General features: G+C 47.1%; 4 protein-coding genes across 4 annotated transcripts; 2 read left to right on the forward strand and 2 right to left on the reverse strand.

Annotated features, from left to right (window-relative positions):
• Nucleotides 1-2681: 2681 nt before the first annotated feature.
• Nucleotides 2682-3682, forward strand: GGS25DRAFT_516809 (uncharacterized protein; the record flags this gene model as incomplete). The annotated part of the gene is made up of 3 exons (XM_049263272.1): nucleotides 2682-2774; nucleotides 2842-3031; nucleotides 3336-3682. 3 exons carry the CDS (start codon nucleotides 2682-2684, stop codon nucleotides 3680-3682), a joined length of 630 nt encoding a protein of 209 aa, XP_049121289.1.
• A 358-nt stretch (nucleotides 3683-4040) lies between these two features.
• GGS25DRAFT_516810 (uncharacterized protein) lies at nucleotides 4041-7157 on the reverse strand (the record flags this gene model as incomplete). The annotated part of the gene is made up of 6 exons (XM_049263273.1): nucleotides 4041-4253; nucleotides 5202-5250; nucleotides 5437-5531; nucleotides 5997-6293; nucleotides 6595-6690; nucleotides 6993-7157. 6 exons carry the CDS (start codon nucleotides 7155-7157, stop codon nucleotides 4041-4043), a joined length of 915 nt encoding a protein of 304 aa, XP_049121290.1.
• Nucleotides 7158-9446: 2289 nt separating this feature from the next.
• GGS25DRAFT_27013 (uncharacterized protein) lies at nucleotides 9447-10640 on the forward strand. The gene is made up of 2 exons (XM_049257379.1): nucleotides 9447-9643; nucleotides 9714-10640. The coding sequence occupies exon 2, from the start codon at nucleotides 9932-9934 to the stop codon at nucleotides 10592-10594; it is 663 nt and encodes a 220-aa protein (XP_049121291.1). The 5' UTR covers nucleotides 9447-9643; nucleotides 9714-9931; the 3' UTR covers nucleotides 10595-10640.
• A 2388-nt stretch (nucleotides 10641-13028) lies between these two features.
• Nucleotides 13029-14965, reverse strand: GGS25DRAFT_469771 (uncharacterized protein). The gene is made up of 2 exons (XM_049259172.1): nucleotides 14369-14965; nucleotides 13029-14109 (listed from the first exon to the last, which is right to left on the reverse strand). Exons 1-2 carry the CDS (start codon nucleotides 14388-14390, stop codon nucleotides 13475-13477), a joined length of 657 nt encoding a protein of 218 aa, XP_049121292.1. The 5' UTR covers nucleotides 14391-14965; the 3' UTR covers nucleotides 13029-13474.
• Between the last annotated feature and the right edge of the window lie 894 nt (nucleotides 14966-15859).

Genomic DNA, 15859 nt, shown 5'->3' on the forward strand with positions numbered 1-15859 from the left:
TGAGGGCCGTTTTAAATAGAGACGAAGCCAAGGATAGAAATGAGGAGGGAAATGAAAACCAAAGGATTCGCGGATGAAAAATCTCGGACAGGACAGGCCGAGAAAATGAATACATTTATTACTTCACCAATCTTCTTTTTTAACTTTCCTGCTTGTATCTATGTGAGCTATTACCTATATGTACCTAGGTTTCCACCTAGAGTGGATTAGCATGTGAAAATGGCGATACCTACACGATCTATGCAGGTACCCGTCTGACCCCTCGTAGGAATGGCACATGATGGCGATGCTATCGTGACAAAATGCCTAGTTCGACATGATGGGTGGTAAAACTATGCCAAATATCAACTAGTCAGTTGGAAGGCCGGTAAGCAGAGCACATGGGTCGTAATCCATTATCACATGCTATCTAGGTATGCATATCCATGGATCCATCGATACTGGATTACTGGATTTTTCTATTGTTGGTAGTTACAGGGCAAGGGGGGCTAGACCACCAGTACCACCCACTCGGTACCGATGTGGGCCAAAATAAGGTTTACATGAATGAACCCCTGGGACGATCAGATCCAGTGGAGGGGGGGGGGGAGGGACTTTTTGGTGCTGAGCTTCAAAAGGACGCCATCGAAAAGCTTATATTCACATGTTAATAATGCTTGAACCAGCCCTACAAGTGGGTGTGCCTTGCTTTAGTAACCCAAGGTTTAGCAGGTGCCTATTAATTAGGTATAGTTCTCTGTTTAGGCGCTGTTTCGTCGAGTAACTTTAACACATCGTTCTAGGGTTTATGTTTCATCGAAATTGAGCGGCCGTAGGTGTTTTGTGTGATGTATCTGTGTCTGTGTGTGTGTGAGAAAGAAAGAGAGGGAGGGGGTGGGCGGTGATTGTTGCCAATATGGTGTCTTCCATGCAATCAATCAGAGCTTGTCGAGTTGAAATTTGTCTACAGTCCGTGAAAATTCGGTGCTTGCCAAAGGAACGATTGCTTTTATACCCCCTTTCTTGAGATGGTTGGGCAATGATAGTAGGCATGAAAGCCCGAATACCACAAGTTTGAGTCCCAGCCCGCAGGATAACCTTGAAAAGGGCTAATGAATATTTGAAAATATCCAGCTACCCATATGTCAATCGCTCACGATTTCTCATGTATGGGAGCCCAAGCCTTGCCAATAGCTCATATTGACCAACCTAGGTACTTAGAGCAGCAGCAGCTTAGAGAGGTTTGAGGTAGCTTAGGCCTACCAAGAACAATGGTAGTAGTATGCACTTTCTCAGACTAAATAAGAAATCCCTGGATATAATACTATTATAAAGGATACAGCCAGAAACTGATAGCATTCATGGGTACATTCTAGGTGTAATATTAGGCCACCCATCTGAGACACCAGATAGGATATATAAAGCACCAAACCAGCGCATGTTTTACTCCTGCCTGTTATCTGCCAACCTCATCTAAATAAATCACATCAGACTACCTATAGCGCATTATGTCTTGGGCACCACATTTGAAGGAAACGTGCGTGATTTGCAGGTATCATTTTGATTATCGGGACCTCTTCAAAGCCGACTGTAGACATTACTTCTGCGCACCCTGCATGACGAGTGGCTTCAAGCATTCAATAAAAGACGGATCACTGACACCTTTCCAATGCTGCGGAATACCTGTCCGGTTTACGCCAGATATAGTATACCGACTACTTGGCCACGAGTTCATAGCGAAATATGCGGCACTGAACTTCAAGTCGTTGGCCGTCAGGCCAATCTATTGCCATGTGCAATATTGCCAAGCTTTCATACCTGATGGTTATCAAATCCATGGCTTCGCATCATGCCCACAGTGCCATGCAATTACGTGCACCAAGTGCACCATGGAATACCATTATGGTAATTGTAGGCCCAGCGAAGACTTCGAAAAACTAAAAACCCTAGCCCTAGCCAAAGGATGGAAGAAATGTTATCGATGTGGAACATTTGTTGAAAAAGTAGCAGGTTGCTCACACATGATGTAAGTTTGAGTCCAGCTTTTTGTCTACTACCTACCCATTGCTAACGTGAGTGTATTTTGACAGATGCCGGTGTCGTGCAGAATTTTGCTACGTTTGCTCAAGAAAATGGCATACATGTCGTCACTTGTAGGTAGGCACCTAAAGAGGTGCTAATATGACGACGATTATTGTGGCTGTTATGAGGGAAATCAAGAATGGATAAAGGTTTGTCGATCTAGGAACAACCTCCTGGACCAGCAGAAAGTCCATAGCTCCCTAGGTACATAGATCAGATATAGCAAGTAAATACCTGATATGGAAATAGAAATGATGCCTTAAATTTTCCCACGAGTCCATGTAAACTTACAAGAGAAGAGGCATTCGTTATCGTGAATATCAATGCTCTATCCCGAGTGTCACGTGACACCCCTTGGCGCCAACGAGGGCGATAGATTACAACATCTGAGTCATATCATCATTAATGTCCCTACAACTACCTACTTAAGCATACCTTGATAGGAACTTGGATAACAATGATAATCTCTTTTGAATCAGATGAAGTTGAGGCACCTGTTTAAATACCTAGGTAGGTACCTACAATCAGGGGCTATGTAGACCCTTACCCGCACGATAAATTATTCAGCTGCCCTCGTCAGCCACAACACGGACTACATAGTGGGTAGCTTTCTAAAGTTGATGGAAACGGAAGACCAGCATGATAAACCCACCCAAGTACCACGCCTTCAAGAGTCCAGCATACCCAACCTCTCCATCAACTGCGTCCTGACCGTGCGCACAAACCGGCTCATCTGCTCAGCCGAGTGGAACGACTCGTTGTAAACAACACTGAATTCAGCTCATCGCGAAACGTTCAGATAACAGCCACGCCCTGGCGCAAGAGGATCTCGACCCCGACGCTGACCGCCGCGACTTCGAACCCGGCCTCCTCCGCGGTACCGTACGACCGTCTGACGAACTTCTCCGCGACGCCGATGCTACTGATGTCTACATCCCTGCTAGGCAACCCCTCCTCCGTCCTGTGGCAGGTTGCGCTTTATCCACTGTCATCCCTCCCCCTCCCCCCACAAAAAAAAATGAATCAGCATTTACCCCTTTCCGGTAAGAACACCCCACCAATGGTGAAGGTAGATAGGTACTATCAGAAGGCTCATCGATATCTCCTTTAGGTAAATAAAGACTTCCCGAATCCACCCAACACATACACCAGTCGTGTGCAAGCCTGCCGCGAAAGCAGGCATGGAGTAGGGCTCCGGCAGGTAGGGCCGCAGCGCGAAGAGGACGGTTGCTGGGCGTAGTGCCTCTTCTCCCTACCTACCCCCACATCATCAGCGTCAGCGAGCGCCCGCGTGCACCGCAGCCGTCACGTCAACGCCCCTCGCCTTACATGCCGCCGCCACAACCCTCCCCGTAATCCTCCTTGCTCAACGCAACGCGAGCGCGGCGCCGCGCTACACGGGATCCCCACACCGCCCCCGCGGCCTGGGCGAGCGCGCCCCACGAGAGAGCAGCGGCGCGCTGCTTTGGTTCCGCTGTGGAGTGTTGATTGGGGCACGGAGGGCAGCAGCGTCTTTGATCGCGAGCGCGAGACGGGTGATCTCAGTTCACCAAGCGAGAGAGAATGGGTCGGCGAGGGTCGTGGGCGTTGGCGTTGGCGCAGAGGAGGCGAGAGTGAGTGAGGAGGAAGCACACCGGTCCCGTCAGTGCACCAGGCTAAGCTGGTATAATATAACGTATGTACCTATAGTAAATTATCGCATACAAACCCTCCATTTTCCATCTTTTTACCTACCATAAAGTCTAAGGCTTTCTTTGCTACGTTTCTTATCGTATCCGATTATATAATGGAATGTTTACTTAAACCTTTGATTACTAATATTTTTCTGATATTCTTTACATTGAATGTTGAAAGTTGGGGAAATTTATGTGAAATGTGAATAACCCCGTTAGTTAATTATCTGTGGGCCCGGAAATGTTCTTCCGTTCCGTTATACGGTTTAAATACATGTGTTATACGTATAATGAAATTTAGTGCGCCTAGCGCCAGCAGCTCGCCGGACCGCGGACGTACACGAGCTGCGCGTAGGGTATAGGGCGGACCGTCGGGATCACCGAGGTGGCGATACCGAAGGTCTGGGAGGCCCAGGACACGAGGGCGGTGTTAGAGGAGGTGCGTGGGGTCGCCCACGAGCTGTTTGTAGGTCTCGTTCTCGCCGAGTGGGCGCGAGAAGACGTCTTCGCGGTCGGTTTCTTGCCAGTTCATAGTAGTTCCCTTTGTAATCGTTTAAAATATGGAGGTTGGATTTGGCGGGAGAATACTGTGAAGTGGGTGGTATGGTCCCCATGGATGCCTAATCTATAAGGAATGATTTCCGGAGCGCTAGTTCTATGCAGAGAAGCCGGCCCGATGCAGAAAGACGGGTTACCTGTGGGGCTAGCGGGAAAAAGTGAATGTTGCTTCCTGAGGTTGCCTCGCATGTTGTGCTCGGCATTGCTTTCGGGAAACTGCATATGCGGCAAGGATCCGGATCCTCTCCGGGTGAGCCGGCTCCGGAGGACGGAGCTGTCGGATCTTGTACATTAGCAGCTGTCCTCGTCGTCTTAAGTAAAATGAAACCAGTGATCTATGCAGAGATCACTACTACAAAGGAAATAACGACTCCACACTAAAATATCGTAAGGTGAGGTACCTAGGTTAGGTACCTTACAGGTTCTTACATAAGCATTTCAAATGTATATAAGTTACCTTCACTCACGCTTTATAACACTTTACGTGGTTAAATATCCATGGATGTAACTTATCATATCTTCTGGCATACGGTACATAGTAGTATATCACTTGGTGATTAACATGGCTGTCGCGTTGAGTCTTACCACCAACAATTAACCCACAAAGGCACAATCGTTGTTACCCCTATTATTAACATCAGAAAATAGTTTTTTTTTTAGGAAAAGTAATGGCATTGTTATAAAGCATTCATTTTGAAAGATAAAAATAATAACTATTAATAACACATACTGCAGAGAGTATTTATAGCATTCCTAGAAAGTTGAAAAGGGGTAATAAACTACTCATAGTAAAGGGCTATTCCCTGCTCTCTGGCCTTGAGCTACATAACCTAGCTCTCATAAGTGTCTTCGTCATATGTCTCTCTCTAGGCGGATAGGTGTGATAAATAATCCCCTTTGTGGACAAACTGCTGTTGGTGGTGTCCATTGGTGCTCGAAGACGGCAGCTTCGATTCTCCTGGCACGAGCGTCAGTACCTAGTAGGTTAGATGATCAGTCGTGATGATAATGACGCTGAGCATGAGGGTTAACAGTAATGGTTAAGACTTGGGTTACATGATAAATGAAAACCTACCAATAGCTACAAAGAGAATAACACCAAGAACTTGGAGAGGGAGATATGGTGGAGACATGGCAATCGTACAATAAATGGGCAATCACAATAACCTTGGTGGCCCTCGCCAGATCGACTGGTAGGAGGACCATACCCGCCTGCTTGTCGATGCCGAGATGGCCCCACTAGAAGATTGAGGCAGTTTCTGAGATCGTGAATGGCTATAATTGAATTAGTCTGGAGGTTCCTTCTCGAATTTTGTAAGAGTGGTCAAGCACCTACCCACCCTACCAGAGTGGAGTGGCCAAAACTGATCTCTCCCCCTCTAGATACATCTCCTTTGAACAGAAAGGATACCACAACGATCATAGCATTAATACTAGACGATGGCCCTCCAAAAAACACTTAAATTCATTCCTCATCCTTCGAATAGTCGAGTATGATTTTCTTCCTGCCTACTTAAGTGTGTCTCCATAACCGCTTGCCTCGTCGTCGCCAGCTACGTATGCATACCTCCAGCCATGTTTCCCAAACGAAGAGAGCTAGATTTAAGCTCCAGATCTCGACGAATTCGCTTGTGGTCTTTCCTATTATTCATTACGGTTACAACAAATCTAGTATTTCCGGTCTGGCAGAACTGACCATCCTACTGCTTCCGACAAGCCCACCGTATCGATCCTACCACCAGCGATTACCCTCGGCGAGGACTTTATGATCGGATACACTTCGGAAACGAAATAGTTGCTGTCGATACAACGGCCTGACAGAAGATAAGGAGGGAGAGTCGATGGGTATAGTTGAGTCTGGTACGTCCACCCCCCTTTTCCGACACGACCGTCCGAAACCTTCTCTCCACGTTCCCGTCGGCTAGCACCAACGTCTCCTAAACTTTGTTTTGTGATCATGGCCTCGAGCTCTGCTTCCGTTGGGAGCAGACGGTTTGCTAACTGTGCTTGCGTCCCAGATTAGGCAAAAACCAGAATTCCCACGCTCTCGACACCGCGCCCCCGATCGATCCCAGAGGCTTTCGACCTATTACGAGAGTGCCCGAAGCTGTCGAAAAAATCAAGTAAACCACGTCGGCGTTACAAACAACTTGACCCTTCGCGACAATACCGAGATTTCGATCGATTACAAACCCACGGTCGGAAAACTCAGGATCTCACCCTTTTTGCACAGCGACCGACCGAGACAACACTTAACCTTACTGCCGCCCCTTACACAAGCCTCCCGACTACTACAACCGACCTCGTCGTCGCCGCCGACCGTTTTCAGTTTAGTCGGGGTACTGAAATCGCGGTTTCCGGGGGTTTTTTGGGATCGTTTCGAGGAGGCTGGCAGCGACTTTTACTGCGGTAGGTTCTACGTTTACGACTCGAGGGAGGGAGGGGGAAATTATAGTTCGGCGACCGTTGGGAATCGTGCAAAGTGCCCTGCAAATTTTCCAAGTTAGTAGGATCGGGGTTTGCGACGAGCACTGTCAGCATTTAGAAACTGTAACGCCACCACGCTTTGCGCAAACACTGTACTAGATACTTAGATAGCTAGAGGGTGTATTTTAGGAGGTCAGGGTGTCGCGAAGCTCGCTGTCGGGTTCGCGGTCGCGGGCTAGCTCTGCTTCCTCGACGAGATCTAGTCAGTCTTACAAGCTTTCGCTCTGGAATTTCTCCAGCTCTTACAGGATGCCCACTAGAGAATTTGCGCAACCAGTATATGATAGTGTCGAGTGTTGATGCTTGCTGTCGCGGTCGCCCACTAAAATCGAAATTTGCGACGGTTACGGGTACTGGGGTAGTAGGGGGTAGGTGCATTTTATTTCTTTGCAACTCAACGATACAATTATAGATTAATATAATAGGATACTGGTGGTCTACTCATGGTAAGCATCGATTTGATGTAAATTATTAATGGAAGTTCTGTGGTGTGGTGTTCTGGTAGGTAGGGCTGATAGGGGAGGAAGGGGCCTATACAACAGGGTCAGGTACTCTATTTTATTTTCTCTGCCCACCACATCGAGTTTTTTGCATGCACCTGCCTATTAAATACATAATATTTATCTTTATATTTACAAAGAACTCCTTATATCATTAAAAATTCAAGTATCTAGGTCTGTGATATGAATTAACACTATTTAGCCATACGCCACGCAGCCGGCAAGAGCCTCAAATATCCCCCTCCCCAGCTTCCGCTAAATCAGTAGAACTCTCGACAAAGAGGGGCACAGCTGCTCTGTAGTTCACATAACCCCCCTCACTGAACGATATGAGCTAAATAGGTATGAGCTTATCCATGGGTCATGGATAAGCCCAAGCCAGTGGCTCCTCTACTAGGACTACGAGGATCGTTGTATTGGTAATTAATGAGTTGTTCTACCTTGGAAGAGTGTGCCTTCCCTCCTAATTCCCATATCACACTTTCTAAGTCAGGCTTGGTACTGCGAGCTATTTACAGGTTGCAGCTAGAGCCCTGACCGCCCTGATGCTCCTGCCCCGAAATATTAATCCCCTCGTGGCACTTTAAGGCTGGGGTATGGGGGAGGAGTCATCCATGAATGCCAGGAACACAAAGAGGTAGATGCGGAAGGTACTAAGCAGTCAGCAAGTGTGGGGGGATGTCGAGGATGTTTTATTCAAAAATAGGTACTTCATTCAAGTAGTCCCTTATAAGTTATGACAGCCTGACAGGTACTAGGCAAATACCCAAATACTTCCACAAACGTGTTAGCATGAGACGAGAAGATACCTACCAGGGTACCACAATCTGGTTGAGGCTCTTGTAGTTTTGTCTACATGATACACCATACAGGTACTGCTAATCCATCACTGATGGGTGTAAGTAGGTACCTGCAGTCTTCCCAGGTCCTTTGAATGTCATGTCTATCATTATACATACGATGTCCTCTCAACCCATTCTCTGTTTGTTCTAACCTGGGGGAAGTACCAAACTACTGTTGGGGGGACTGTGGTAATAATGGCAAGTGCCAGCCCAGACATCTTTGTCATAAGCCACTCAAGTACCTGATTTGTATCAATGTTGTCGAGATACAAGCCCCATTTCACGTCAAGGGCTCTCTTCTTCTCATGGCACCATCACAACGCAGAGCATTCTACAGCTGCAAACACAATGATCTTACCCAAGTACTAGGCAAGTACCTTTCATATTCTGTGGCATTGCTGTTGAAAGGAAATATTTCTATATTACACAGTATCTATCCTCCTGTGGTAGGTTAGTTAGTCGTATTAGCCAAAAGTAGTCAATTTTCATCTAGAAAAAAAAGAAAAAAATTGCACATGTTCATTAGTCTTGCTTCTAGCCCCTTAATCACTGCCATTGAATTACCAGATTTGTAGCAGTGAGTATTAAAGTTTTTTTTTCTCACAGTACATCTAGATACATACAAGTAGTCACACACGTAAAAAAGATACTAGTGAATCTATTCCCTACCTAGGTACCTTACCTGGGTTGGTACGCTAAGGGGCACTATGTGGGAAATGCTTCATTCATACTGGTGTATCTTTGTCTAGGTACCATACAACTATACCAACCGAGTCTGAAATGCCATGCTTTGCAGATATTAATTATAGCTGGAGTGCTACCAAGATCTGTATAGGGGCAAAAACACAGCGTCTTCTTGAAGACATATGTCATCAAGAAGGATAACACATCATAACCAGCAGGTACCATTGCTTCATATCAGCCTCTAACAAGAGCACCTATGTCCCTCTACCCCTGAATGACCCAATACTAGGTATACTTGTATCGTTGTATCATTGTATAGCAAGCAATTTTTGTAGCAGCTCATGACCTGAAGTGACTTCTCAGAGTACTCCATCCATCTAGAGCCTAGTCCTCCTTAGGACCCCCTAATTGCTCAACCTGCCTCTCCTATCTTCGTCCGATGTCTGGTGAAATTTCAAGTGACTTACCCACAGTCATCATGTGGTGCCATTGCTCAACGCTTGCTCATATGGGCAATGCTTCTTCGTTCTTGCCCTTTCTGAAGCTTGAGCCTCTCATTTTCTTCAACTATATAAACTAACTCTCTTCCGTTTCCAAACTTCCTCCTTTCTTCAACATATACACACAATTTATTAACCGACTAAATACTTATTTTACTTCATAACCATTCCTCAATTAACTCATACCCTATCTTCAGTTACCTCGTAACCAATATTCAATTACTTCATAACGATCCTTCAGTTACCAATCGTCAAAGTAACTACCCGTCTGTCGCCATGAACCCCAACGAGAACCCCACCGGCAACAACAACGGCCAACAGCCTTGGCCTATTACCAAGTTAGTATCCTCCACCCAACCCAAGGTATATGTATATATATATGTGGGAATACTTACCAAGAAGAAAAAGCCCGCTCATGTTGTCGATGTATGGACTGGGTCAGCGGTCCACCCGGCCTACCGCCACCCCCTATGCCAACGCAGCCCTAGACCAAGCTGCCTCAGGTCCCAGCGGCCAACGTCCTCTCCCGGCCAACTGTAAGTATTAATTGATGAACTGACTTGAGCTCGGAGTCCACTAATCGCTTCGAATGTGTAACAGGGCCGGCGGTCATTCCTAACCAGTGGATGGCCGGGTTCCACACCCCCTCCTCCTACTTCCCCATGTCGACCGGCAGCCAAGTGCCGTCGGCGACCGTTGCCCCCATCGACCTCGCGTCGAGCGCCTCTCCCTTTTATCCCCAGGAGGACCTTGCCCCAGTCGAGAACGGCGACGAAGGCTCCGCTAGCAAGACCAAGTCCAAAGGTAAGGGCAAGGCCATGGAGGTGGAGGAACCAGCCCCCGCCCCTGCCCCCGCCGCCCCTCTCCAAGCCCCCGCCAGCAATGATAGAATCGAATGGCGTCCCGGAATGAAGGAGATTAAACTGACGGACGACATGACGGCGGAGGAGCGGGCGGAGGCCGAAGCCTGGAACCGGCGCTACGCCCAAGCCAAGGGTGACCACAACCGGGCCCAGAACCGGGAGTCTGCGCGCCGCAGCCGAGCGCGCAAGACGGAGGAGTTAAAGGATGCGGGCAAGAAGATCGAGGCGCTCGAGAAGCACATCATCGAGCTGGAGGCGCGCAACCGCCACCTGTCCGCTCAAGTCGCAGAAATGCGACAGGACGCCGCCGCCAGTAGCTCGGCCGTCTTGGCTTCGGCCACCCTCGCCCACTCCCAGCAGACGCCTTCGTTCTCGGCGCCGAGCCTGCCTGGTGGAGACTTCCAGGCCTCTGCACCGATGGGTTAGAACCCCATCGGCCAGAACCTGGGGGCGTTCGCCCAGGCACAACAACAAGCCATGATGGCCAGTCAGCAGCAGGGGGCGTCGGCGGCGGCGGCTCACCTCGAGGCACTGCAGCAGCAGGCCACTTTCCTCGCCCAGCTCCACCTGCTCAATGGTGCCAATGGGGAGAACCAGTTCCTCCTTGGCCAGTGGAACGAGGACGACAGCCCCGCTCCTGACGACGCTGCCGCCGCCGCCGCTAACGATACCGCCAACAGCAACGCGGATGATGCCATCTTCGATGACTTCGACTTCACTGACTTCTAGTGGTGGAGTGGGAGAAGGAAAAGGGGGTTGTTGGCAACGGAAGGGGAGAAGAGGGAGGGGGGGATGAGGGAGTAAAGAGTACCTAGCCAACTTTTATCATGGCTATTGTGGCTTGCGATTGACTTCATTAGAAGAAATAGAACTAGAATTAGAACTAGACCAAAAAAAAAAGCTTCTCACCTCTGAACATTGTGCCTTTGATGACTTGTGACAAGGAATGAGGACCCTAGGATGGAGTGGAGTGTGCATTTGGAGATGCTGATCCTTAAGTTGGTGTTGGTGTAGTGCGACTCACCTCGTGAACTCTTGATGCTTCTGTGTTGTACGATTAGCTCCTTGGTTACAAGCCTTGTTACGAGGATGGAATAAATGTAATACAGACCTGCAGTAAGTGCGAGGATGTGCTTCTTTCGGATGCATCTACCTCTCAAAAGGCGAAAGAGTTAGATGCACACATCTTCATGGTGAAAATTCTGCCATACCTACCTAATGCGAGCGGGAGAGGAAGAAGAAGAAAAGGCGAAGGGGAAAAGTTGGAAGGTTTAGGATCGTGGGAGGGAAAGACTGGTTTATATATACAGTCTACCAAGACCCGCATGACAAAGGTATTCAATGCGCATTTCCAACATCATCGACGCGGAGGATGAGAAGCCAAAAATTTGGTCAAGGAACAGTGATCTGTAACGCATGACGAGGGAGGCGACCCACAAAGTAAGGAGCGCTATCCCGCGAGGACGATGAGATATCGCATCTTCTATGCCTGAGTTTGTTACACATCTGGCTCCCTAGTAACCTATAAAGAGCTTTCGATGTTGTATCCTACTTACCCAGTATCAATCTTCCTGGATGGGCTTATAGATGATGCAAGAAAGCGCCTCTCCGCACAGGATGACGACCCTAGCCGCATAGGGCCAGAGCACCGTAAGATGCTTGCTGAATCCATCGTCAGTGTGAAATCCCTATCCTTTTTCCTTGCGCCCATGGAAAAGCTAGGTTCTGCACTGTTCCAACTTCCAACTCAGTCCTGCAAACACGAAGCTCGAGCTGCACTTCGCGTCAAACATGCGGCTAGCCAGCTATCCAGCTCACCAAATAACCCATCACCTTCCTTTTTTTTCCCCCTTGCTTGCCTGCCTTACTATCTACGGCTTGCGACCTACGTAACTATGATCGCATGCAACATCACGCCTGCACACCAAGTCCAACACACCGCAATGTGCAGGATTAAAACTTCATCCACCAACTCCCCACGTTTTGTCATTTGCACGGCCGACACCAACACCATCACCTAACCTAACCTCCCAACTAACCAATCTACAATCCAACCAACCATCCATACAACTTCCACAGTACCTACCTCTCCAACTCAATTATCAAAAATCTCACCACATCCTCATCCCAATCAATCCTATCGTATGATATGAACCCTACCCTAACCAACTCTAATATACCCTACCCTACCCTACCACGCAAGGGAGTACCTAAGTAGTAAATAGCAATACCTAGCAAAAAGGCCGTGTGTGTGTTGGGGGGGGGGGAAGGAGACGTCTCCGCCCGTCGCACCGACGACATAAGTGGCGTCCCTGTGCACGCCGAAGGGGGTTGCGGCTGCGGGTGCTACCGCCGAGAGGTGAGTGCGGGTGGTACCGACGTCGACCTCTCTTCCGATGAACTATATAATGTTTTTGTTCATCTATTTCGGCGTATCGGATATTAATACTAGCTACTTAGGTGGGCTAGATGGGTTAGGTAGGGCAAGGTATGTAGGTAAGTTTGGTGTGCAACCCGCCCCTTGCCCCGAGGAGCCCGAGTGATGATTTTTTTTTGTCTGTCGTTGGCGTAGAGTAGGGACGGATGCGGGCCGGGGTATTAATGTGCAACTACTATTAGGTAGTACATATGTTAGATATCATTTAATTTATATTAATTATTATTTATACTTTCGAAGGGCTGGACTTTCTAATTGCGGATAGCTGGCTAAAATTAGTAAACTGGGCATGCTTGTCAATCATACGTATGAGGCTGATGTCGATCAAAGTCGAACTCTAAGTAAAGCATCATGATATTATCTAATTTGATAAGACATCACGTCTCTCAGGACAAACACCATTGCATGTGATAGGCAGGTAGATGATATAATTATCGTTATATTCATAAATAAATTCATAAATAAATAGTCACTTGTATACATTATAGTATTACTTAGGAAAAATGTATCAGAGGACGACAATCATTGCGTCCGTGGGAATGTTTTCAACTTAAAAAACATCCAATTATTATACTCCCAAACTCCCGTGCTCCATGTAGCGTTCTGTATGCTCAGGGCCCCCCCGTTCCAAATTAGCAATTTCCTGTACTCGTTGCCCCATAGCCTAACATCCATATGATACTCATGACAATCTTTAATACAGTGTATTCGAATTCTGGCACCCGTCCATTGAAATTAATAAGAAAAAAAATAACTTGTCCAAGTAGTGTAACGTAATGTAATGTGTATGGTAATAGTAATATAGTAAAATAAGAATCATATTGTGTTGATGTTGGTGTTGTTGATTTCTTGATTGCTTGATTGCTTGCTCAGCCATCTCGGATGTACTTGCGGTGACGATGATCTTCAATGACGATCTCTTGATCTAGACTTCGTCGCTGTGGTGGTTCGTACCGTCTGGGCGCCTCGATGTATCGGAAGGAGTCCTGCTGGGGCTGCTCGATCTCGACATGATGCACGTGGTAGGGCACGGGTACTCGGACGGGAACCATTCTCTCGCGCTCAATGTACACCTCGCGCTGTTCCCGATGATGTCTGTGCGACGATCTGGAGCTTCGCGAGCTTCGAGACGAACTCTTGGATGAGCTCTTGGAAGATCTGCCAGATTTGACAGACTCATCTGGCTCCACATCTACAGCAATGACCTCGATCTCCGTGTCAAGCTCAGGCTCTCGTTCGGGAATGTAAGGAGCCGGTGGTGGAGGTGGGGGTAAGGGGTTGACGACCATGGGAGGAGGTGGTGTAGGCCTGTGTTCTGGCATCATCGGAGGTGGTGGTGGAGAATATGATTGATATGATTCATGTGATTGGTATGATTGATATGGTGCAGGCTCCGGGGGAGGAATGATGGTCGTGATTCGGTTTCGAATGGTTTTGCTACCGTTGATTGGCGGTTCGAGGTACAAGACTTTCTTGTACTTGTGATAACGCTTTTCGCGGGGCGCTGCGAAATAGGTAGACATGATGTTAGATATTGTGGTTGCAATAGCTAGATAGGTAATATATTGTATGACGTCTCTGAGGGAGGATGAGATGAGATGAGATGAGATAGTTGGCAAGGTTGAAGTGTGGTTGAGGGTATATAGTTTGGATAAGATGGTGGTAGTAGTAAGGTTTTATAAAAATGGGTTGTAGTTGGGTTGTTGGATTGAATTATATATGAATTATATATAAAAAAAAAAGCAAGAGGATAAATAGCTAACCTGTCGAAGTATAATACCACATGGTGGGGAAACAAGATGTTGATATGGATGGGAATGAGGAATGGGTCGTATTGTGCGATGCCGCTTACGTCACAGATATCTACGGTTATCTAAACCGGATTTTCTTGGACTTTGGGAATATCGGATTTTGGTACTGGAATCGTCTAGGAGGCTGTCGCAGTGTCGCTTAATCGATAAAAAGCACTGCCAACTACTGGCCTGCAGGGTCTAGTCCCGTATTACGGGGGCTGTTTGGCTGAGGGGCGCAGTATTTCTCAGGGTGGGCAGTGGACTTGGCCGGGTATGATTGGTTGTTTCTCACCAACCGCGCAGCAAATAGGTAAGGTAGGTTTAGGTAGTGTAGGTACAATTGATTCTTTTAAACAACAAAACCGATCAATTGATAGGTTAGATAAAGTGATAAAGTGCCTAGGTAGGTTAGGTCAACGGTATAAGTATTAAAAATTAAGCTTCCAAACGTCTAGTACAGTTGAACTCGGCCACACTATTCAATAGTATTAGACTCCAGAACTCTTCTGTCTTCTTTTTGCAGTGTCTTCTAAAATGTCGCTTCTATATTGTAAAAGACTTCGGAAATAATCTTCAAGAATCAAGACATGTAGGGTGGGAAGTATCAGAATCTTAAGTACTCAAACGAGCTCTATGCAAACACTAATAAAAGAAACACTTGAACATCAATGGATTGAACAGTTCCAAGGTTGTGTCACCAGTACACTACTGTACATGCCTAGTAGTACACTAACACGAGCCTAACGTTCATTCAGTGGCGACATCGTGACCCTTGGGCATCCGAGACAAGTTTTGCCACAATCTGTTGCCGACCGATGCTGTGAGACGGATGGACACCAAGGGTCATTAAGGGTCGTCATGTAGAATCCTCATCCAGCATTACAAGGGTATAGCATGCTATCACGGGCAACCTGGGCACACGTCGACATTGGCTTGCATGCAAGCTGCAGCTCCACGGACTTTTGGTTCTTTTGGATTAACATTGAATATTCTGGTGTCTTTTTGGCTGATGGAGGGGTGGGGTTGATGGGACCGGGAAAAAAACCAGTTCGTCCATGCAAAACAGGTTACATTGATCATTGATCATTGATCACTGAATGCTTGTTGAAGGGATATATCGTTAATATGATGAATATCATTTGGTACGGCATGTGCGTGCTAACTATAATGACCTATAATACATCGATAGACACTATATTATATCCAGAATAATATGTAAATATTACACATAACGTTAGCAACCACTGCTATATACATACCTAGATATATCAATATGTAGGTACCTAGGTTTCCCCTGCAGCCTATCGGCAACGTTGCCCAACCAAAGTCCCCTTTTCCATCATACTAGCTTATAGCGGCATATGAATAAGATCTAGCCCCACCTAACTCTATCGAGAAAGTAGTGCTTTAGTGCATGCAATACAACTTGTAACGAACAACTAATACATACATATATGTATG

Source organism: Hypoxylon fragiforme (assembly GCF_022984875.1).
Source record: "Hypoxylon fragiforme strain CBS 206.31 chromosome Unknown GGS25scaffold_1, whole genome shotgun sequence".
NCBI lineage: Eukaryota > Fungi > Ascomycota > Sordariomycetes > Xylariales > Hypoxylaceae > Hypoxylon > Hypoxylon fragiforme.